Source organism: Cheilinus undulatus, linkage group 20, assembly GCF_018320785.1.
Source record: "Cheilinus undulatus linkage group 20, ASM1832078v1, whole genome shotgun sequence".
NCBI lineage: Eukaryota > Metazoa > Chordata > Actinopteri > Labriformes > Labridae > Cheilinus > Cheilinus undulatus.
The window spans coordinates 3814714-3840540 of record NC_054884.1 but is presented as its reverse complement, the minus strand read 5'-3'; the positions used below and the strand labels follow the sequence as shown (position 1 = coordinate 3840540).

Here is a 25827-nt window from a genome sequence, read left to right as displayed (position 1 = left end):
TGTTGATAGAGAATTAGTAACAACCTCTCTCCTCTCTGCAAAACCAACCAGTCCTCCTCACTGCTCTGCTCCTGTATGGATGAAACAAATCAGTCAGTAGAAGCTGTATCGTTTGTCTGCAGTGCTTTTATTTTCCTATTTATTTTAAGGTTAAAATAATCCCTTACTTTAAATACATTACATTCTGTTGGTGAGGTTTGCAGTGCTCTCCATAGCGCTGCATTAAATCTGACACAAGTGCTCCAATTCCTCCTCTATTCTCAGGAACATGTCATTCCTAATGCAGTATGGCCTGTTCTTTAGTGCTGTATTCATGTTTTTCTTATTTTTAAAGATTTATGTCATGGGGCTGTTTTAACTGAAAGCTTTATGAAAGGCTCCTTATGTTCTGATGTAAGCTAGCAGCAGGTAAAACTACAACTGCAGTCACAGCATCTCGTCTCAGTGTCCTAATTACCACGCATTTGTTCTGTATCCAATGAACATTTATTCATCTGTTTGTTTCTCCTGTCCCTTCCTCCTCAGCATCCTCGGGATGCATCTGTTTGGTTGTAAGTTTGGCTCTGAGAGAGATGGAGACACTCTACCGGACAGGAAAAACTTTGACTCTCTTCTCTGGGCCATTGTGACCGTCTTCCAGGTGAGCGAAAGCCTCCCCTTCCCTTGTTGAATATTCATACTTCACAGGGTTACGGCCGGTTTAGCTGCAGTTTATGAATGATTTCACAGCGTGTTGAGATTGCAGCGGTGTAGCGGAGAATGGCCTGAAGGTGTGAAAGCTCATCCACCATCTGTAAGCTTGAACTTCCTGTGTGATCAAACTGTACCTGCTGATGTTCCCTGGAGCTACGGGCTAACATCTTCCTGCTGCAGTGGGCCTGACTGAAGCCGTCCACGTTCAGATTTAAAGACGATTTCCATGGATAAAAGAATTAAACTCACATCCTGACTCCATACCTCCACCCTCTTTAAACACCTGGCATTACCTTCTACCCATTCCTTTTTGTGTTTGTTTAGCAGGTCAGACTTCTGCGTCATCCCACCTTGCATTAGTGATTCATCTCCTAGGCCCTCCTCAGGGTTCAGCCTACTGTCACTACCTCTGCATGTACTGTTGTGTGGTATTTAGCAGCCTCATTATATTCAGTGAAATATCTGATTAAAGAGTTTTCACCATCAGGATGCCTTACAGGGAACATTGTATGAGAGGGTGGTGGTGGAGAAAGGTGCTTTTTAAGGTTTTATTTATAGAGAAGAGTGGACAGACTGGGACTAGAGAGCAGAGAATGACATGCTGGAGGGAAGCCACAGGCCAGATTTGAACCAGGACTGTCCCGGTACATGGGGCGCAACCTAACAGCTGGGCCAGGCATGTTTGATATTTCTTTATCAGTTGGCAGATTTCAAATGTGTGGTTATCAATGAATATTTCACTTAAAATTTGAGCTGTCATACAGTTAAAATATTTTTAACCCCTTAGTGCCTGCTGTTGCATATTTGATTCATACTTTTATGATACCTCTATCTAACAATATGCTCAATAAATTACTCAAAAAAGCTTATGAATACAATCTGATAAATGATAAAAATGCCCTCAGGTGGATTATCAGTTGCCAAAAACACCTAATGAATGAAATGAGATGCTAAAAATATAATTGTTAAATTTTATGGAAATTTGGATTTTTAAAAATGTTGGAGAAAGTTAAATTAACATTTCAGTTACAAAAAATTAGAATTTTCTGGCTATTACTTATGTTTTCAGGCTTTAAGGGGTTAATCCCAGTTAATCTCAGTGTTTCTACAGTTAATCACGATTAATTTCACCTTTTTGTTAGATTTTAAAATTCCACTATTCTGAATTTTAAACTGCTTTTTTCATGTTTGACTTCTGTACCGTTTTAAACTGAAGGTATATTTCCTCTGTGGACACAGAGCTGCTTTTATTTTGAAAAGAAAATAAGGAACTTCAGCTAGATGGAAGATTATGATTGAATTTAACAATGAAAATAGGATATTACGTAAGGGTTAATGCCCTTCGAGGTGTCCAATTATCAGGGATTAATGGACGGCGTGGAGGCCTTAACCGCCCGACGTGAAGCGGAGCCTTCGTAAAGTCCATTAATCCCTGATAATTGGACAGCTTGAAGGGCATTAACCCGCTTATATCACGGTAACTTGGCAAAGAAAATAATTAATAAAACTACTAATTTATAATTTCATAAGTTTTGTGATCAAAATAGAAAGTTTTACTAAAACAACAACTTCTTTCCCCGAGCAACGCCTGAGGGCTTGACTAATAACTGGAATAGCCATTCCAATCCCATAACGTTCTTAGGGAATGTAAACATAGTACTCCAGTAAATAGGACGGGCTGTAGATACAAAGTCACAACGGAACAAAAAACTAGTCCGCTCAGCGCACTTTCTGAACAGATTTATCAGTGAAAAGACATGAAGACGAGTGAGACTGAGAGTCATCTGTGATCAGACTATAAACTTGTACATTAACATGAACAGTCTCTGATAGAAAGCTTAGTTTTAGCAGACCAGCTGTTTGAATAAACAGAATAATTCCTCCTTCTGCACTATGAGGTCACAGAGGTGAAACAGGGCTGTCCACGCCCTGCAGGTGCTGATTCTCCGTCAGACACGTCAATATTTATCAGATATCATCATGCCGGTTTATCAGAAGTGTTTCCTTTGGCTCTACAAAGAAGTAATACCTTCTTTTCTTTTGTTTATGTTGTTTGAATCTTCTGACAATAGTTTATAGCAGTTCAGGAAGGAAGTGAGTTTTTGCGACACTCACCTCTCAGAGTTAAGGTGAGCCTGGAAACAAGATGTACATCAGATATAGAAGATAAGAGCGTCTGACGTTACTGGTCTTAAACCTGGAGTCTGTCATTTTATTTATGTCAGTTAAGTGATGCTGGTCCATAGGCTCCTTAGGCTGGCAGCGCTGGACTCCCTGCTCAGAAAATATGACTGTCTCAGGTTGCTATGGTTACTCCTAACGGAGTAACAGCTAACGGCTGCTGTGCATTAAGTTGGAACAGTGTAATGATTTTATGACCGTAACTACTTGTGATTTTCGAATGGTGCCAATATATCAGAAGTTAATGGACACCAATGGAATTACCAGAGCCAATCAGAATCGAGTTTTCACCGAGACCATGGTATAATATGGATTAATGGAAAGATGGGACTAAGAAAGGTAAACGTTTGTTTGGTCAAAGTCTAGACTTCTGTGTTTAGACATATTTTGCTTCTTCATTTCTAATTTCCTCCTAAGCTAAAAATTAAAGAGTTTTCCTCTTTACCTGCTTATGTTATTTTTAGGTGAGTTATTTTATTTTGAAGGAGAGCAGAGCTACGTAACATTAGGTCGGCCAGGTGAGCCAGGTGTTGAGATTTAATTTAATGAGCAGGTGAAGCCTCACAGTAAAGTTTGTGCATGTAGAGCAGGTCTTCATCAGCCATCAATAAAATTCATTATTTGAATATTTTAACAGTTAAAACTGTTGGCCTGTTAGATGATGTGAAGACCTGCTAATTTTATTTGATAGTGTAATTTTTAGCCTAGTAGCATTTAGCTGAACAAACTTGGTAAAATAAAGCAAAAACATTTCTAAGACGGTCTATCTAAATAAGTGTTTAGTCATCTGAATTCAAAAATAGCTATTTTGAACAACTCAGAATAAACCTTTAATTCATACATAGGGAGGGTCCCCTCCTTGGATGCAGCCATCTTGGATTTTTACATGTTTCCATGGTAACATAGAGGAAAAAAGGATAAATAAAAATATTGTATTGTATTGTATTGTATTCACATTACAGATACATGTTAAATTCAACTGGTTGCCATAGTTTCTCACAGAGAAATGCAATCTAGAACCCACCCACCTATAGTAACCGCTGTTTCAGACTGGCAGCCAGTGTTAAGGCTGCATCTCAGAGACACTGCACGTCTCACGCATGGAGAATTTTAAGTTTTGAGGTCTCTTCTTTTTTTTTTTTTTTTTTGCACCACGAGCAGTTATGGGTCAAACTAGACAGGAAAATGATAAATACAGAGAAATATTTACATTGTTGTAGCAAATATTAACGTCCACATCGGTAGAATATGTTTGAAATCTGTTTCTTGATGAACCAGATTAAGGCCACGAGCTAAAATGTGTCTGTTCAATAAAGTTTCTCTCCAAACTTCTACTATTTATGAAGCTTTCTGTTTCCACACGGTGCAAAATGTTGCAGGTAAAGATAAACACAGTAGGAGAACACTTCCAAAGTTAAAGCCCACTTTAGCATTTCTTTGGAGAAACTCCCTTCATTCCTACATAATGCTTTTATTTTGAAAAGCTACCAGCACACCTCCACCACGCACAGAATAAAGTCACTTGATTCAAAATGCTGAAATCTAGTGAGTTTCTTGCTCAGTTTACATATGAGAGATATAAATATCCATTTAGGTGAACTCGTCTGATCATGCAGGGTTCCTTTAAAAGTAAATTTTAAAGTCATAATTCAAGCTTAAAGTTTAAAAAATTTTACATCAAAATAAACAAGTAATTGCACAACTAAATATAAGAATGTGAATAATGAATGTTAATGCATTCATTAAGTATTCCATGAAAAAATTATCAAAACATTAAGAAATAATGTGAACAAAAATATTTTCCTATAAAAGTGAAATTGCATATCTCCAATTATTAACAGAATTTTTCTTCAGTTAACTAGAGAGGTCTTTGTGTTTGCACTTCTGAATTAATTTAGTTATTGACGGTTATATTTTAGAATTCATTGGTTTAGCATAGAGTGAAGTAATTGGTTAGATTTCCCTCAGTTTGACTGTCCTGATATTTTTACTTATTAAATTAATCACATTAATAATCTAGGAACTAAATCACTGAAACTAATCCGTCATTTTTTTTTCAATATTTTGAAATATTGTTTTTCTGAAAGTGTGAGTGAAATAAGAGAAATGTACAGGAAAGACTGAGTTTCAAGGGTTCTCTTGCCTTTTTTCAAGTCCTGGCAGACCAATAAACACCACAGAACTTGAAAATGTTTGATTGCCGATGACTTTTGACTTATCCACTGAGCTGTGGGAGTTTTTAAATCATAAATGTAACCCTGTTGCACTGCTATAATATCTGAACAGTGAGACTTTAACCTATTTGTCAGCAGTAAAAGCAGTACGTTTGTCTCTCTTCTCCTTCAGATTCTCACACAGGAGGACTGGAACAAGGTGCTCTACAACGGCATGGCCTCCACCTCCCCTGTAGCCGCTCTCTACTTCATCGCTCTCATGACATTTGGCAACTACGTCCTCTTCAACTTGCTGGTTGCCATCTTGGTTGAGGGTTTCCAGGCAGAGGTATAGTGTTGTCTGAACATGCATGCTAACTAAAAATCTTCTTCTCCTCCAGGGTGGGATTGTTTATCTATTTTTAAACACCGGTCAGCTGAGTGAACCTCTCAGGCTGATCTGGAAAAGCGTCAGAACTTTGAACGTCACCAGACTAAAGAAGATAGCGGACTGAATGATGAGGCTAAATTACATGATGAAGTCTTTTTTCAGTTCAGGCATTCATAGTCCTAATGGATGGATGTTCATGCCCACACAGAGGCTACATAACAAATTCTCAAACCCTGCAGGCATTAACCTGTGCCTTTGCTTGTACTCTCTGCAGTGGGTGAAGATGAGAGAGCTCCATAGTTGCAGTGTTTTTCCTCTCCTCTTCATGTTTATCTTCATCTCTCTGTCAGACTCCTGTCCTCCCACTCATCCCCCCAATCTCAGCAGTCATCCTCATTATTTTTCTGCTTATTTACCAATGCAGTCATGCTGTAAAGAACATCAAGAGAAAACTTTGTCTGCTAGACTACACTTCGTCACCGACTATTTCCTGTTACATGTTCAGATATCTTCTTTTTACACCAAACGGACCCCAAATGCTTCCTGCTAGGGTGTCAACAAAAGAAAAGTTGTGTGGTATCTGTTTCCAAACTTTCTCAGTTTTTTAGAGAAGAAAGAGTGAGACACTGAAAAGACACAGGAGGCAAGTAAATGGCACTTTTTAAAAGACAGCAGCTGAAAAGAACAATGTCCCTGAAATGTCTGATTGTATTTTAAAGCAGGAGTTCACAACCCCCAACATAAAGGCCCCAGAGACCGGGACCCCCACTGTACCTGACGGTGGTTGAACACAGAACCATATTTTGTATTTGACCTAAGGCTAAATAACCTTAAAAATGGGTCCTTTTTCTTTAACACAGAATTCAAATAGGTTTAAAATGGCAAAAATTGGTGGAAAAGGTGGTTATGGGTTGTGAAAGTAGCAGAAATGGGTGGAATTTTGGTAAAATTGAATGAAAAATTGGTTTAACATGTAAAAAATGGGATTAGTGAGGGGGAAAATAGGTGGAAATTGGCAGAAATGGGATAAACTGGGAATATGGGTATGGTAAATAGTAAAATGTGGTTAAAATGGGTAAATATGGGTGTAAAAATTGGTAAAAAGTGGTTAATAGAGGCAATAATGGGTCAACAGTGGCAAGAATTAGTGAAGATGTGTTAAAATTAGCAAAATCTGTGGGGAAAAGGTGATGAAAATGGGTTAAAATTTGGGAAAATTGGTGTAAAGTGGCAAATGTTTTTAAAGAGGGGGTATTAAACTTTTCTTATTTTTAAAACATAAATATAAAGTCACAATGTTGGGCGTCCATACTTCACGTCTGCAAATTTTCAAACCGCAAGATAAACGTATGCAGTAATCTTGGAATTAGAGTGTAAACTGATGAAAACGGTTCATTGGGAATCTCTCCGAGATCTTCCCGAGACGAGATTTCAAAGGAGCGAATTGATGAGGTCATCACAGTAGGTTCTCCTGACTGGTTCGTCCGTGCTGCTGGCAAAGCAGAACAGACCGCCCCCACAAGGCCTTTTAGCCTTTTAGCCATTTAGTAACACAGTAATTAAACACTTACCAAACAGAAAAGTCCTGCTTTGTCCTTCACTGCTGCTGGTTTTCTTCCCCCTCTCTCTCCAAACTATCAGAGTCAGACTCCAGGTCTAACACGTACGGACGTATATCAAAATTCACCATATTTCACTCAGTCGGACCGGTTCATTCAAAGTTTACAAGTACTAGCATAGCAACATAGCCACATTGGAGGGGCTCCGGAAAATCAGCCAATCGGAGGAAGGCAGGTCCGTGGAGGGGGCAGTGTTAAAGAGACAGCAGCGAAAACGAAGCGTTTCAGACAGAGGTTAAAATAAGGGTTTTTCAGGACGCCAGTGTGAGAAACATGAGGAGTTTTTTGGGCTGTAAACCATGTGAAGCTGCTACGTGGGTATCAGAGAGATGGTGTAAAGCCTTGAAAAAAGGCATAATACCCCCACTTTAAAAATTATTCGTAGTTTTTTCAAGGCATCTTGAGACCACTACTCAGTGTCTCGCAACCCCCAAGTGGGTCCCGGCAAATCCATCTTGAAAAGGTCCAATCTGGCACAGTCTGTGCTGCAGCAAAGGGGGTTCAAGTCTGCAGCAGATAGCTCAGATGGAGCCGCAGTTTGATCAGAACTCCTCCACATTTCTCCATGAATTAAAGAGCAACGAACCACGTCTCTGATTGCTGGAGCCCGCTCTTAGCTGTGAAGTCTCCTAAAGTCTTCTCCTGAAGTCAACAGAGAATCTAAACAGGCAAACTAACTTCTGAAAGTTGGCCGTCACTCTTGAGCTCAGTGGCGATGAAAGCTGGCGCCACTTACATCTGCTGCCTCCAGATCGGCCAATAGTAAAATGAATTTGGAGTGTTTGAACTTCGTGTGTGTATTTCTAACAGAGTGTGTGTAGAGTTTAAACACTTTGTACTCAGATATGAGGAACTGCCTCCAACTTGATCATCAACTACCAAATACCCATATACAGTTGAAATCAAATTTATTCAACCTCTTCTTCAAATTAGGTTTATTGTAAAAAATTTGAGACTGTGTGCTGTTCGAAATGAACAAATCAAACAAAAGCAATTGAAATAGCTCAACACTACAAATGCTTCAAGTGGTTTCCCCAAATTCAACTGAAAATGCAGTTTATACTGACTTCTCCAGTCTAAAAAATTATTCAACCCCTGAACAGAATCCCTCACAGCAGCTCAAATGTGCAAACTAGTGTTGCTACAAGAACACCTGATGAGATAATCAAGGGCTTCACTAGCTGCAGCAGGTTTGCTTGAGCTGGAACATGACATACCTGAAATGTTTTGTTGAGTATCACGCTAGACTGCATGTTAGAAATATGGCAAAGACAAAGGAAGTTCAGAGAAGAGGTCATTGGCCTTCAGAAACAAGGAACAGGATACAAAAAGATAGCACAGGAATGTTCCTAAAGACGCCGCTGGAAGCATAGTTTACAGGTTTAAAGCTCCAGGAACAGTGGTTCCACTACCTGGACGGGGAAGAAAAAGGAAGCTATCAGTGGCTGCAACCAGATATCTAAGAAGGCAGGTTGTGGAAAACCCTTGCACTGAGGTTTCAGTGAGTACAGTGCTGAATGTAGCCGGTTTCCATGCCAGAACTCCTAGATGTACACCTCTACTGAACCCAATGACCAAGAAAAGTCTGCTCCAATGTGCTCTAAGTCATGGAAGGTTTTGGGATTCTGTTCTGTAGAGTGAGGAAACAAAACTGGAACATTTTGGCACGATGGTCAGCGGTATGTCTGGAAGAAGAAGAATGAAGCAGATGCTGAAAAGAAAACTGTGCCCACAGGTTAGCTTGGTGGCTCGGTGACGCTCTGGGGCTGCTTTGCATCCTCTGGCACTGGAAACGTATCTTGAAATCTAGAAGGAAACGTCATGCCATCTGTGAGGAAACTGAAGCTTGGGAGTCATTGGACCTTCCAACAGGACCATGATCCCAAGCATACATCAGATTCCACCAGGGCTTGACTGCAGAAGAAGTCCTGGAAGATTGTACAATGGCTATCACAGTCCATTTGAAGAGGGTGGTTGCAGCATGCAGACCCAAGAATGTTACTGAACTGGAGGCCATTGCACATGAGGAATGGGCTAAGATTCCTCAGAAATGCTGCCAAAAGCTGGTGACTGGATATGCATCTCGTTCGCAGCAGGTCATAGAAGCAGAAGGATGCTCTACTATGTTCTAAAGATGCTTGTCATGAAGGGGTTGAATCATTTTGAGACTGGAGATGTCATAAGTTGCATTTTCAGTTGAATTTTGGGAAACCACTTGAAGCATTCATTGTGTTGAGCTATTTCAATTACTTTTGTTTGAAAGTCTGTTCATTTTTTACAATAAACCTGATTTGCAACGGGGGTTGAATAATTTTGATTGCACCTGTTCATAGGACTGCAGCTGATGCAGCCAGTCTACAGGACTGTATCTGAGACACTGTGAGTATGGAATAGAGGGTGAGACAGATGGGGAGAGGATTACGCCTGTCTCTACCTGACTGCTTGTCTCCCTCTCTGTGTGTCTTTAAAGGGTGTCAGCTCCTACGCTTTGATGTCTGATGGCTCTCAGGATGAGAGGAGAGAGAATACAAGAGGTGGCACAGAGACGCTGACAGCTTCATAAAAACTGATTAATTGTAATGGGTTTCCACTGCTATTGAGCTTACCTTTAGCTCAGCTATCTGAGGCTTTGTATGTAATCAGGTAGGAGGTGGTAGACACTCAGGATGAAGGTTTTACATGAAGGCTTAGGCCAGTATTAGTCAGAATTCAACGATATTTGGCAGCTAAAAATGAGTTTACCTTCTGTTAGGGTTGACAACTTTTCATCCGGGTGTATAGAGAAACACGTGTACATGGTTTTTGAGGACCTTGCCTAGGGGTCCAAACTTCATATGATGATTGTGCACGGCCTTACTGGGACTCAAACCCCTGACCTCCTGCATCAACGACAATATGTAAATCACTGAGCCATCTAGCCACACAGCTAGAGCAAGGAAAACCAGAAAAATACCAAAGTTTGAGCAGCTTCTTCAAACCTGATTGCAGCATCCCTAATGTTATAAAAAGATCAAACCCAGAACTTTTAAAGTGTTTACTTTTGTTTCTGTATTATTTCTGTCAAAATCTATGGAAGTAGAGAAGAAAGTCTTGGAAACTGTAAACAAATACTCACTCAGAGACTGGAAAGCCCCCAGGTCTTTTAGCTTCAGTTGTATTCTCCCCCTTTGTATCCATAGCTGTCGGCTTCATTCTCCCTCTCCTTTTTCAACTTAACATCCTTTTCTGCAAACACAAAGTTTATTTTTAGTCGGCCAAACTTTCCTTGCGTCAGGGTTGCTAGGTAACGGGTGCTTGAACGACGTGAGCCAAGCCAGGGAAGATACGTGGCTGTGCAGCCGAGACACGCACCCATGCACGGAAAAGTGTATTACTTCATGTCTTTATTGCTTTGAGTAGAAAGGCAAAGGGGAAATCTTTTTCACTCGTTTTCACCCACTTTTTTACGTGCATCTTCTTTAATCATCCTCTCCATACCGTCGCTCCACTCTCTCTCCGTGTGTCTCTGTGATGGTGTTTACATGTGACAGGATCCAACATCCGCTGCAGAGAGTGCAACCAGACCGGCCTCTTTCTTTACCCATTAACAGCAGGGAGACTAAAGTTGTTTTTCCTTATAACACTTTACAGCATGCCAATAAATATATAGATCCAACACAGACATGCACATCACACACACACACACACACACACACACACACACACACACACTGAAGAGCCACTTGGAAGTTGGCTGCAAAGAGATGCTTCCATATTGAGCACAAAATGTCCTGGATGATGCATAGCTGTACTGCAGAATCATTAAATTTATATGTCAAGACCATTTTCATTGCTGCTGTCTGACTTAATGAATTTCATACTAACCATGAATGGACCAAATGGAAGGTAAACATGGCTGTGCTCTACACTTCGGCTCTCTAATGTCCTGATGTTTCATGCTTCTGACATGTGCAGCACATGGCTGCACAGTGTGATCTAGGACATTGCTTTGATTTGCTCTACTGCATGGTAAAATCAAAATGTTACAACGGGCTTAATCACTTTTAACTGTGTCCTTCTGCTCTTGTCTAATGCGATGGTTCCACCTCTCACCTCTGTGCATCTTTTCCTGTGTACGCCTCCCTCTCCTGTCGGGCTGCACCTCTCACTTCCACTGTAGGAAGTGGCCAAGCGGGAGGACTTGCATGCCCAGCTGAGCCTGATTCAGCTGCCTGTAGAGTCAGGGGTATGTAAAGCACTGCAGCTCTCCCTTCCCTCCCCTCCTTTTATCGTCTTACCGCCCTCTTTCCACCCGCCCTTCCTCTCTGCATGCTCTCCTCACCCGTACCTAAAGAGGCTTTGCAATAATGTGTCACATCTCTAAACAGCTACAGCTTGGAGGTTGTATTAATCTCTTTAAAAGTAGCAGGATTACACAAGAAGGCTGTTCTCTTACCACAGTTCTTTTTGTGTACTGTTAAGCAAGCTAGAATGTTCCTCAACTTATGTTAGCTCCTTGGTCTTTAAATGTAAATTCACCCAACAGACCTTTGATAAGACCTGCTCCTCCCAGTTACTGTTTAGATTAAATCTCTTGACACTGGGATCTTGAAAATTAAATTGTATGTAATTGATTGAACTCAAAATCTCTAAATATGGAAGTAACTTGAAATTTTTCTAATGTCTGATGCTTCTGATGATGGCTATCGTTTGCTGTCCTCCTGCAGGACATCAACAAAGTGACTGGTTTGCAAAGAGACATGACACATTGCATTCTGCCTCACTAAACCAGCATCAATGTGGAGCTGTAAATTGATTGATTTAGTGCTACTGAGAGTAAAATAACTGCAGCCTTTTAAAGGTTATGTAATTGCACAGACTGACATAATGACACTTAATTGTGCAGCACTAGTTACCAGTAATATAACATAAGATTGTTTGCTATTTGGTAACATTATAGCTACTTAACATTACCTGAAACAAGACATTAAATTTGAATGAAATCCAGGCATTACACATCTTGGAAATATTCATGAACCAAAACGTAGTGGTTTTTATTTGGAAATTCAACCACTGGGCTCAGTTTGATTACTGCTATTTTTTTATTTTACAATGTAAATTTACAATATTTTACAACTTCTAAAACATAACGTGCAAGTTTCTTGTGTCAAAACCAAAATTTTTACACTTGGAAATGTATTTATTTTTCTTGTAAATTGCTCCTTTTAAACTCTGAAAATCTGAGTTTTATTTCTTGTAAATATACAAGAAAATTTTGGGTTTTATTCCCCCCAAAAATTATTATTTTTATTTTTTTATTTTTTTGCACAAAAGATAACAGGTTCTCCTCATTTTTTCAAATTTTAGGTTGGCGCTAATAAATTATGTTTCAAGTCATGGTTTTAAGAAATACATACACTATATTGCCAAAAGTATTCACTCACCTGCCTTTACTCGCATATGACATTAAGTGACATCTCATTCTCAATCCATAGGGTTTAATGTGACGTCGGTCCACCCTTTGCAGCTATAACAGCTTCAACTCTTCTGGGAAGGCTTTCCACAAGGTTTAGAAGTGTGTTTATGGGAATTTTTGACCATTCTTCCAGGAGCACATTTATGAGGTCACACACTGATGTTGGACGAGAAGGCCTGGTTCTCAGTCTCCGCTCTGGTTCATCCCAAAGGCGTTCTATCAGGTTGAGGTCAGGACTCTGTGCAGTCAGACAAGTACTGTTCTCCTGGCAACCACCAAACCCAGACTCATCCACCACATTGCCAGATGGAGAAGCGCGATTCATCACTCCAGAGAAGGTGTCTCCACTGCTCTAGAGTCCAGTGGCGGCGGTCTTTACACCACTGCATCCCACGCTTTGCATTGCACTTGGTGATGTATGGCTTGGATGCAGCTGCTCGGCCATGGAAACCCATTCCATGAAGCTCTCTACCACTGTTCTTGAGCTAATCTGAAGGCCACATGAAGTTTGGAGGTCTGTAGTGATTGACTCTGCAGAAAGTTGGCCACCTCTGCGCACTATGCACCTAAGCATCCACTGACCCCACTCCGTCATTTTACGTGGCTTCCACTTTGTTATAATACCACTGACAGTTGACTGTGGAATATTTAGGAGCCAGGAAATTTCACCACTGGACTTGTTGCACAGGTGGCATCCTATCACAGTACCACGCTGGAATTCACTGAGCTCCTGAGAGCGAGCCATTCTTTCACAGATGTTTGTAGAAACAGTCTGCATGCCTAGGTGCTTGATTTTATACACCTGTGGACATGGAAGTGATTGGAACACCTGATTTCAATTATTTGGATGGGTGAGTGAATACTTTTGGCAATATGGTATATGTACATCTTAGTTTGGTGATGTCAGAGCAGATGGGGTCCTGCAGCACCACCCCCCATCAGGGTCTTTAGGTTCCCCCGGGGGTGCCCGGGCCCTGGTTGGGAACCACTGCTCCAGGGTATCTAGCAAAACAATCTAAGCATTCGACAACATTCCACCAGCTTGCTTCCCTCATCTTAATTTTTGAATGACCCTTACTACTTAAAGTCAAGCAGCAGAAGTTGCTGATCCATGTGCAAATAAAAGCTCTATTTTTAAGTGCAAGGTTTTCCATCATGGTGTTTCACCATATGGTTATAGTCTTTTTTGCCCCGTCTGTGTTCCATTTTCATAAAGCTAACATCAGCCTGCTCAGCAGTGAACTTGCACATGCATGTGAGTCATGCTTAGGGCTCCGACAACAACAGCTCTGCACTGAAGCTACAGCAGACGAAGCCTTGACACATTTCAGATGAACCCCTGGTTCCTCTCTCCCTTATATCCATGTAGGATCTGTGTATCTGTACGGATCTGCACACTCCCGCCCTGCCTCTCTCACACTCGCAGGCTACCTCAATATCTAAATTTCTAAATATTCAGAGACTCAGCTCTGTCAGACTTATCACCTGAACAGGAAATGGTTAATGTATAGCCCATATAAAAGATGTTAAAAACTCTTTTCACACACAAATAAGGCAGAGAAAGGGACAGAGGTAGTCAGGTAAAAGACATCCATTTCTAGCTGCATGGAACAGTCCCTCATTTTAGTTTGTTGTTCTAACTCATAATCCTGCAGGTATTAGAGTATGTCTGCTGTAAATGTCTCTGACTCTCTGATTAGATTATGTCCTGAGTTACACAGAGAAAGGAGGAACAGTGCTTTTGTTTACAGATCAGACTTCTCTTTAATAATATCCTGTGATAACCAGTCCAAATTATCTTTAATAACATCCTACAGTAATCAAATATCTTTAACGATATCCTTGCCATCTTTTGTAAAAGTGGAGGAGAGATTGTTATGAACACTGACATTTGGTGAAGAAATCAGCGTGGGCCCAGTAAACAAACAAAATCTGCAGTGAAACTCATGTGTAGTGATTGTCTAACTAGAAGTAGCCTAGCTGGTTGCTATGAAACAGGCTCTGATGGTTGGGTTAGAGGATTGGTTCCCAACCTGGGGTAAGGGACCCCCCAAGGGGCGCCAAAGATCTGAGGGAGTAAGGCTTTGTCTACTCTGAGGCTGCCAAAATTAGTTGTTGCAAATATTGACTAAAACCATGATAAAGCAGTTACTGAGTAGTTTATACAAAGGTGTTTTGATAAGAAAAGCATGAATAGGCTTTTTTTAGGGTTTTATCAGTGAAACAATTAAAATCTGTGTTGATTTATGAAGGCAGTGTGCCACTTTTTCTTCTCTCTTGGGTCCTGGTGGGGCTCCGCTTTTCTTAGCTGCATGTACTGGGGGCTACAAGGAAAATGGTTGGGTACCACTAGGTTAGAGGACCAATCAGAGAGTCAATATGGTCAGTCACGGAAACAGTGTTTCCTTTTAGATCGTTGATCATAGAAAGTCATGCAGAAAGGTTCAGTTTGAACCAAATATTTGAAAAATCCATCCTACTGAATATCCAGCTGATAACCCAGTTCAGTAGAGTCCTGCAGTAGAAAGTTCAAGTCCAGTTTATTTTCCTCACAGAGAGCATCACATTGCTGTTGGAGCTTTTCCAGTGCTTGAATAGACATAAAAACTCTTGCAGGTGAATCATCTTTCCAAAAGATGAGTAACTGTGTTAGAAAATGTCCAGTGCTTTCATAAAAATCACAAGGGTTGAAGCCAAGAGAGAAGTCAGAACAAACTCCAAGCAGAGCTCTTTGAGCCCTGCCAATGTCAACAAGACACTCAAGACTAGTCTTTGTGGAGCACTCACATTATTTATGGCTCTGTGAATCAATTCTCTTCCTCAGAAATACAAGAAAAATGGATCAAACATGGTGCCTTGTTTCTTAGTGCAATAATAACTGCTCTCTACTCCATAGGAGCAGCTGCTGAGGTAAAACTGTAGCAATGCAAACTTTCTGAAATAAAAACCGGGCCTGATGCACATGGCCTGGGTCACAGTTTCTTATTAGGTCTTCAAATACCTTTAAATTGTAAAAAGGGAACAAAATTTTGTGAAGGTAAATTTCGCCGTATGGCCGATGGATGATGGATGGATGGATGGATGGATGGATGGATGAATGGATGGATGATGGATGGATGGATGGATGGATGGTTGGATGGATGGAAGGATAATGGATGGATGGATGGATGTTTACAGACAAATGCAAGGATGGATGGATGCATGGATGGATGGATTGATGGTTGGATGCATGGATGGATGGATGCATGATGGTTGGATGGATGGAAGGATAATGGATGGATGGATGGATGAATAGATGGATGGATGGATTGATGGTTGGATGCATGGATGGTTGGATGGATGGAAGGATAATGGATGGATGGATGAATAGATGGATGGAGGGATGGATGATGGAAGGATGCATGGATGTTTACAGACAAATGCCAGGATGGATGGATGCATGGATGGATGGATGGATGGATGGATGGATGGATGGATGGATGGTTGGATGCATGGATGGTTGGATGGATGGAAGGATAATGGATGGATGGATGAAAAGATGGATGGATGGATACTACAATTCCAACGTCAAATCATCAGTTATGTTCACAAAGATGCCGACTACTGAAACAGAATCCTGCTGGTGATAATTATAGGTTAAAAGGTCAGTTTAGAGATTTAGGTTATCCAGCCTATTAGTATGAGTTGTCATTGTTGTGGAGAGACCCTGAATCCCTGAGAGGAGTCTTAGATGGAGCGTTAACATTGTCTTTATTTGTCTTATACTCTTACACCTCCAACATGGCTGCTAGAGAATGTGCCACATCATCAAATAGTCCTCTTTCCTGCTTTTCTGCATGACGCCAATACTAACCAGTGAATGAGTGACTTTTCAGAGGAAGAACCAACAAAGAACGTCAGCGATTTCCTCACTTTTCTGAATTTTTTGTGTGCTTTTCTTTCTTTTCTTGTCTTACTTTAAAAGCAGACTCCACATCAAACCCCAGGTTGAACGCTTTCCTCCAGCCAGGCCTCCGCCATTCTCTTTTTTTCTTTCCAGCCGAGGAGTAAGAAAGCTACGCCAGAGCTGCCAAAGCCTCCTTCTCAGAGCCTCTGTTTCATCTGGCTGGGAGATAAATTTAAAGTGCAGGAGAATGGAGAACGAGCCGAGGCTGAATGACGTGTTTTTTGGGAAGCCCTCGGCGAGACCAATCCAAAGAGCTAATAAAAACAGAGAAGATCGGTTCTGTTGGTATGACTCAGGTTCTTAAGGCTGGCCAGTGCACTCTGGGAAATGAGGCCTTTGAGAACAGGATGGTCTTTTCTCTTTGTCCTCTAATTTTTCACCGGCTAATGCCATCCTGAAGAAAAATCATTCTTACCAATGAGCAAATGGTCTGGGTTGTTCTTTTTTGAGTAACAAGCTTCAAATTGGTTTTTGAGTGGAGTCTGCTGGCTGCTTCTGATGGTTTAACGTCACCTTTCTTTGTCCTCAGTTTGTTAATTTGTAGACACTGTGAAACTTCTGGATAGTCCTGGGCTACTTCATTTAAGACTCTTTATAGTGGTTATTACACCCAATTGATAATCCAGTTGATAAGTAAGCTTGGAGAATTTTTTGGCTTCAGTTTGGAATTCATTTTCAATATGGAGGTTTTACATTGAATTATTCTAAAGGTAAGTTTTCAGTTATATTAACCCTTAAGAGTTCCCTTTAATATCCTAACACATTTGACACAAAAAGTGTCCGTCTAAAATAAATTTTAAGAAGAGGAATTGCCTATTACCTTTATCAGGGCCTGAATTGGGTCAACAATTGGCAGCAAAATTGAGTTTTATGCATCATTGTTTTTTCTGCAAACAAAAACTCACACCTGACATCCTAAGAGCAAAAAATGCTAGCCTCAAAAAACTGCTGTAAAATTGTATAGATTAATATTTATTTTACACTTTAAATGAGTCAAGCTTTTAAAATTATTCAGTCTGAACAATACCTATCAAATAATAATTATATTTTGGTGATTTTAAACATTTAAATGCCAGTATGTTTACACAACTCCACTATTTCTTTCATAAAAAAAATAGTAACAAAAAAAAAAAAATCCATAAAATCCATTCCAAGGAGTTGTTGATTTTCACTATTATTATGCCCTGAGATGGGTTAATGACTGGCAGTGGCATTGATTTTGATGCATCATTATGTTTTCTAGTGTCAGATTAAAAAGGAAAAAAAAACAAAAACTCACACTTGTGGTCCTCGGGACAAAAAATGTCCACTTCCTAAAATCAGCTGTAAAAATATTATATATTTATATTTTTTCCCTTTCAATGATTCAACTTCTTCAGCCTGAAATATACATACAAAATTAATAATATTTTGGGGATTTTAAACATTTAAATGCCAGCATTTTTACACAACTCCACAGTTTTTTCAATAAAAATTAAAAATCCATAGAATATATATTCCAAGAAGTAGCTGATTATTACTGTTATTACTGTTAAAAAGAAACTGCAACAGTGATTTCATTGAAATGATAGTGCCTCTGGACAGTTATTCTTGTGGATGCCATTAATGCCTTGTTTTGAGTTTGAGGTTCTGCTGCAACAGCGCACACACTTGATTGAATCCTCGGCTGACAATTTTCATGTGCACACACACACACACACACACACACACACACAAAGACATGCAATTACATCCTATCAGCATCCAGCCTCTGCCCCTGTTTACACCCGCTTGGAAGGGATATGATAGAGATCCCCCTGTGTGCTGCTGGTGTCTATTATTGTCCTGCTATCAGCTGCAGGCCTGGTCTGGCCCATCTCCTGTTCCCACCACCATGCCTAAATTGGGGTGGCAGAGTGTAAACAAGCTATCTAAACAAACCTGGCTATTTGGGGACCAGGGATTTCCCTTGTGTCCCGCCCCCCTGGCCCCCCACCAAAAGGAGGAGAGAGTGGAAGACAGCGAAGAAAAAAGGAGCATCTGTGTATAAGAATCATGAGCTGGAGTCATTTCTCCACAGTCTTGTGTAGTTTTACTGATGTAGGCGCTCCTTCTCAGCACCCTGTAGACTCCCTGACTGGGTTTCTAAATTCTGTTTGGCTCTCCTGATGATAAGGACAGAACAAATCTTTGGTCAGGCTGAGCTTTTGAAACAATTTCTCAGTAATAGGGCAAATCACTTCCTTAAACAGAGAGATATTTCCCTCAAAATGTATGAAATAATGGTGGAATACTGCATTATCTGTTCCTGTGCTAGACTATGTTCACAGTCCAACTAGTACCATAGCTTTCATCTTGATATGCAAGGTTGCTCTTAAAGGGGCGGTGCATAAAAATTAGGGATATTAACCATCAAACGGTAACATCCTTGACTGGTGCTGACTTCTGGTGGTAATGCAGAAACCAGTGGAATTTAAAAAAAAATGGATTTCTGATATTTGCTCCTTTCTGTGGTGCTGTTGGAACATGCAAGATGCAAAAATCTAAGATGGTGGAGACAGCAGAGGGGAGCATCACTATGTATAAATAAAAGGGCTTTTTCCTAGTTAACCCCCTGAGCCCTCAGCTATATTTCAACCATTGTTTCTCATCTGGACTTTTTGTCTTTAAAAGCTTGTAAAACATCAAACTGTGGTGCAAAAGCTCCAAACATCCTTTTCTTCAGGACAGCCTGGCCTTTTAGAATACGTGTGCTGCAGCAGTGTCACTTTAATTCTGAAATAGTTATGGGACTACAAAGACAACAGAAGAAAGTAATCTGAAATTACAACTGCACAAACTTGCTCTCCCAGCTCTTTGGTACTAAAAACAAAAAAAAAACAAAACAAAACAATAATTCTGGGACGAAAATTATTCAAAATATTCACATTTTTACATAAAAAAGTCCTTTTACTTTTAGATTTCAGTCATTATTTATAATGCAGTTACTCTGAGGGACACGCCACAGCCTGAAAAGACTTCTAGTATCAGAGTTACTGGACTGGATTTAACCTTTAAAGACCTCAGAAAGGGAGCCAAGTTCCAGGCTAACTAGGAAAGAGTCTGTAGGAGCTGCGACGGCGTGGAGAGTGTCATTAGAACGGCACAACGGGAAGTTTTCAGAGCAACAAACAAGCAAGTGCCTGCAAATACGGCTCACAAGTTGTTTAACTTTGAATATCACGTGTCTCTTCTTGTGGTAAACGAGAACGCCATCCTCAGAGGGAAAATAAAAACATAAGCATTGATTTTTTCAGGTGATCAAATACCATTTATTTATGCTTGTTGATAAACATTATGTTCCATTTTTACCAATTCTGTACCACTAAATACTAATGGCTAAATATTAGGCACTGCACCTTTAAAAGCAGGATTTCCACATCACTGTCAGATCTGATCAGTCAGATTTTGCTTTTAGTCTTCCAATCCCCAATTATCTTTTTTTTCAATGATCCATATCATCATTTGTAGCGTCTAATATAAGGTAAACTTGATCTGATAGGATTTAAGCCTTGTCCCCATGGAGACGAAAACGATCTGTTTCTTTTTCATTTTGGAAAAATTGTGATTGATACTGTTATTGACGCAATCAATGCTACTCCAGTAAAAATCGGTCATATTATCTTTGTTATAGCTTGGTGTGGTGATATCACTCCTCTAGAAGTCCACAGACCCACACCGCTGATCAGCCGAAATGCCGAAAGCTGCATCATAAATTAGTGCCTGAAACAGACGTTTTTTTGGGGGAGAAATGAAGTGCTTTGTACGTTTATCACACTGTGACACTAGGGGTGGGAGAAAAAATCCATACAGCATAGTATCACGATATTTTGTCTGGCGATATATCGTATCGTCTCGTCCACTAAGTATCGATATTTTCAAATCAATTGCTGATTTGAACTGAAGTCTTTGATAGAAATAAAATGAAGTGTTTGTCCAGTGAGGTCGGCAGAGGTGACGGTCATCGAGCAGGAGAAAGTTAGCACAACAAACATGGCAGCCGCAGGGGAAGGACATTAGGAACGCAAGCAGGGCATGAATGAGATGGACATGACACATGAGGCTTACAAGAACTGCTACATGAAAACAAAATACTGCAGAAATACGACAAACATGAGGGCAGGACTAATGCTAAATCAGCTAAACAGTTGAAAAAATGGTATAGATCGCAACATATGGTATCACAGTATTCACTGTACTGCAAAATGTTTAACCCCTTAAAGCCTGTTGTATCATATTTGATACATACTTTTATGATATCTCTATCTAATCAATATGATCATAAATGACTAAAAAACTTCTGAATTCAATCTGATAAATGATAAAAATGCCCTCAAGTGGATTATCAGTTACCATAAACACTTAATGTATCAAATGAGGTAAAATATATATATATATGTATGTTGAATTTTATGGAAATTTAGATTTTTTTGGATTTCAACAGAAAGTGAAATAAACATTTCAGTTCCAAAAAAATGAGAATTTTCTGGCTATAATTTGTGTTTTCAGGCTTTAAAGGGTTAAATCACAATAATATCAAATTGTGACTCAGGTATGCGAGTGATTCCCACCTCTAGCGTACAGGGGAGCCAACGTATTTTTTTTGGCACATTTCTATGTAAAACTCTCTAAGCCATTATGCCGCAGATCTCATTGAGCTCGTAAAACCACAAGAGCAACTCTCACAGAAATCACTGGAGGCTAATGCCACTACTACAGCCAGGCACCTCATACCACCCAACTTAAAAAAAAATCTTGAAATATCCCTTTAAACTACTAACTCAGAGTTGGGACTCTATTTCCTCCTGACTTTTACTCCTAGCACTTCATTCCCCTTGTTTACAACCAGGCTGATCTCACTAGTTTGCTTCTGAACATTGACTTCCTGGATCATGGGGGCCCCCTGGTCGGGAAGGGGTCCTACAGGGGTCCTGTAGTCTATTTACTAGGTGTGAAGGTGGCGCTGTAACGCTGCAACAGCAAAACTCTCCCATGGATCTTAGAACGTGTGGCGTCTGATCATTAGTTGCACAGTGAGCTATGGCGTGATCGTTTCAGAAAAAGTGCGCTTCGTTGTACACACGGAGCCGCACAGGTTGGCGTGTATGTATTTGTCCACTCTGGGACCTGGTTTCAGAAAGTCAGCATTCCTGCTTGTTCCACGTGGATGAAATGATAAAAAAAAAGTGTTAAACTAGTCTCCATGTGGACTTCCCCTTTATCCGCTCTCTCTCACACACTACTGCGACCTTATAGCAATATGACCAAGCTCATTTACATCCCTGAAAGTAAAAAAGCAAGAGAGTACTTGGCTTTAAAAACTTTGATTTGTTTCTCTTTATTTTGAATAAATCTATAAAACCTCTGGCAATGCAAAGCAGAATAAAACGCAGCTATCCTGATACATCAAACCACCTCAAAGATTTAACTTAAGAGAGGAATAATAAGGTTAACTATGAGGTTTCTCTCTTCTGTGGGTGATGCATTTAAAAGAAATTATTGTCATGAGGAGCAGTTAGTTGGAAAAGAGCAAAATTGATGTAAAATTAGACCTTGAAAAAGCGATCTTTTTTCATAAGCAGGTGCTCTTCTGTTTTATTGGCAGCCAAGCGAGGCTCTTTTCAGCAAACCATCCAATATTCCTCTATGTCTGGCCTCCTCCTGCTAATGTGAATATTGATGGAGATCAGTTTTAAAAAGCAAACAAGTAGCTGACTGGTTCCAAACTCATTTGCTGGCAAATCCACAAAGTTGAAGCTACATGGACTACAGATTGTTGAATTTTTGTGTCTGTACCTCAGAGAGGAGAGATGAGGGTCAGGTTTTCCTCACCTCGGCCCAACAGGTCTTGTCCTAGTCCTCACACTCCAGTGTCATCACAACAAAGCCCCCGGTGTAGCTTTGATTCTCCTGTGAGTACACACGGACTGTCAGCCTGACCTTTCCACTGACCAGAGGCTGCAGCAGACAGCGGCTGATACTAACAGAGCTCCTCTCAGCAGGAACCAGAGCAAAGCTTCCTCCCAGACACCTCTGAGACAGTCACGATACAGGCACAAACGTGCCTATAGGGCCACCGTAGCACAGCTTTCTTTCTGATTGATTACCTGTGAGATGATAATCCCCTGAGGCAATCAGACGCTCACTGTTGCTTTTTACTAATAAAGTTTAGAGATAAATTGTTGTTATTATTTCCCGTGTTAAATAGGTTTGTGTGATGTTATCACATAATAAATCGCAAATCCACCCGTATTATTTCTACACTAATTGCACTGGTTGATAAATGGCTTAATTGTGCTCGGTTCCTAGATTTCTCTCCAGTTTCTGGCAGCTTCTGTCCAAAAACAGTGATCAGAGTTGGGATGCCTTTGCTCATAACCATCTAGAGCAGATGGATTTGCCAGTCTGTCACCAGGAAAGTCCATCCTAAAAAGCTCCAGTCCACACTGGACTCATCAGCCTCACTGGAGGAGAAGGAGGCGGTTGCTATGGGCGATGTCGTTGTACTGAAAGCAGATAGCAATGGTTGCCTCTAGTGCAGGGGTGTCCAACTTAAGCCCCGGGTCGTAAGGATCACATCATATTTCGATTAGAACTGGCCCGCAGGTCTGAGGTCTGCAGAAATGAGAATTTAACCTTGAAGGTTTAAAATATATTTTAAGTCATAAAAATTTGAAAAGGTAAAGAGTAAAAATAACGAGATGGAACGTAAGGAATGAGAGAGAGAAATTAATGTGTATTTTCATTTGATATCTTCAATTTGCATCTGAAAATTCAGACTTAAACTCAGCATTTGGACTTTTTATCTCATATTGTGAACTTTTAGATTACAATTTTAAATTTCAGTTCAAATTTTTAAATTTCAAGATCATGATTTCAAATTTAATATCATATTTTGCCCTTTTAAAGTCCTAACTTTGACTTTTAATCCCATATTCTGACTGTTTAAACTCACAATTTAGAATTTTATGTCATATTTTGACCTTTTAGATTCACAATCTTACATTTTAAGTTATATCTTGACCTTTTAAACTCAAAATTTTGTTTTTTTCTCAAATTGTGACCTTTTAAACTCCTTATTTTGATTTGTAATCCCATATTTCGACCTTTCATACTCGGGATTTTGTATTCTATCTCATATTTTGACCTTTAAACTCATTATTTTTACTTTCTTTCTCATATATTTGCCTTTTGAAAATGTATTTTGACTTTTGATTTGATGTTCTGACCTTTTTAAGTAATAGTTTGACTTTTTATATCAGATTTTGGGCCTTTAAACTTAACATTTTGACTTTTTTTAAATCAATCAATCAATTCATCATCAGTTTTTCTCACCCTTAATGAACTACCCGTGAAAATAAGGTTTTCAGTTTATGGTTAAATGTTTAACCTGTTGGGCCCTCAGACCTAAAGTCATGCTGTGGTTGAGTTTGACACCCCCGCTCTGGTGTGCAGCAGTTAGCTCAGACGTAGTGGAAGTTTTAACATGACTTCTTCATGGATTAAAGAGCAAAGAGCCACACTGAAGCTTTTAAAGACTGGAAGGTGTTTTTTTACTCTTCTGCTGACCTGCTTTAGCATGAGTTTGCGATCATTAGAGGAGGTTGAGTCCAGCTGTAAGTCGAAGTCTATGATGGCCGGTACCACTGAAGGGATTAGCAGTAGAAAAGCATCTGTCATAGCTTCACCGTAAACTCAGTGGTGAAGACGTTTCTGCTCAAGCTGATGGTACTTCTGGAGGTACATGTGTGTACATCTGGTCGCCCTGATTGGCTCATCATGAATGTGACAGACAGAACATTTGTCCAATCACCTTCAGATAGTTTTTGAAAAGTCCTGCCCTTCCCAAATATTCTCCATGGGAGCTTTTCCAGATGAATGTGAAATTTATCCGTGCAATGGATCTATGACACACTCTATCTGGTGTCAGGTTATTATTGTTTTTAAAGTCAAACACTTCTGCACCATGAGTGAAGTTATCCACTGAGTCAGTGAGCTTCTGTCCGTGGCAGGGGATGGTCTACAGCACTGATCATTAACTAGCGACCCGAGGGCCATATCAGGCCCCCCAAGCTTCCTGTCCGGCCCCCAGAAGACCTTCAAATTCAGGAAAAGAAGATGCTGTGGTTTTAAGAGTATCTTTTGACTGTCTGCAGCTGATAAATCTACACCGAAAAACAATTAATACTGAAATAGTTTAAGAATGACTGAAATTTTCAGTTTTTACAGAAACACTTGTCGGTCATATTACTAAATATTAAAAAAAAAAGAGGTCAGACTGGCAGAAATGTTGCAAAAAGGTCCAGATAAAGCAGTGAAAAGGGGTCAGAGAGTGGCAATAACGGGTGATAAGTATCAAAATGGGTTGTGGAGTAGCACAAAGGGACAAAAATTGGCAGGAAAAGTGGTTTAAATGTGGCAAAAAAATAGTAAAAGAGGGGGAAAAGGGGCAAAAACCATAGAAAATGGGTTAAAGGTGACAAAAATATAACACAAATAGCCTGGCAAAGTAGAGAAAAGGCACTAAAGGGTGGCACACAGGGGCTGAAAAGTTGCAAAAAGGGGTTAAAGAGTGGCAAAAATGTTGCAGAAATGGCTGAATGGAGTAGTAAAGTGGTGAAAAGTTTAAAAAATGGTAATTCTGGTGCTAAATAACAATTAATGAGGGCCAATTCTCTCAGGGGCCAGCCGTGGGCGACCTCTCTGCTTGTGGCCTGTTGCATTATAGATAACAGGGATAGACCTAACTGGTAATACCCAAAAAACCCTGCTTTTTGAAAGGAAATGCAAATACTACTGCAATATTTTTTTAATCAGACCAAGATATTTATATAATTTTTGTTTCTTTGAAAGTCCGGCCCCCAGAGTCTCTGTCAAGTCTAAATCTGGCCCTTTTACAAATGTACTTGATGACCCTGGTCTACAGTGAAAGGCTGTGTTCTGATCTTCAATCCTGATCCTCTTCTGTATTCATCTTTTTGCTCCATAAGACACCTGATTTCACCACAGGTGTTCAAGGCTAGGTGGAAGTCTTAATGCAGTTTGAAACGTGCATGGCAATGCAGCTCAAATGCATTTAGATTTACATGCAGAGTAAAAGGAAACAAAAATACGACCAAATAATATATAAAGGGTGAATATATAACATTTTACAGAGAAATGAAGAAGTTATGTAATACATTAAAAAGGTTCAACAGCAAAATCTACAGCAGGGGCCAGATTCTGACTTTGGGTCTAGCAGGGTTAACATTTAACCATAAAATGTCAACCTCGTTTCCACCAGAATGGAATTATGGGGGGACAAAAACTTAGCACTGAATTTTAAATTATGTTGATATTAAAAATGTCAACGTGATAAGTCTAAAAGCTCA

The 25827-nt window shown here is 40.0% G+C and overlaps 1 protein-coding gene across 4 annotated transcripts in view; it reads left to right on the top strand.

The window, feature by feature from the left end:
• cacna1g (calcium channel, voltage-dependent, T type, alpha 1G subunit) overlaps positions 1-25827 on the top strand; it is a 451566-nt gene that overhangs the window by 296571 nt on the left and 129168 nt on the right. For all 4 annotated transcript variants that reach the window (XM_041814821.1, XM_041814822.1, XM_041814823.1 and 1 more), the window contains exons 13-14: positions 526-640; positions 5221-5376. In XM_041814821.1, coding sequence (XP_041670755.1) covers positions 526-640; positions 5221-5376 — 271 coding nt within the window. The remainder of the gene's footprint in view (positions 1-525; positions 641-5220; positions 5377-25827) is intronic.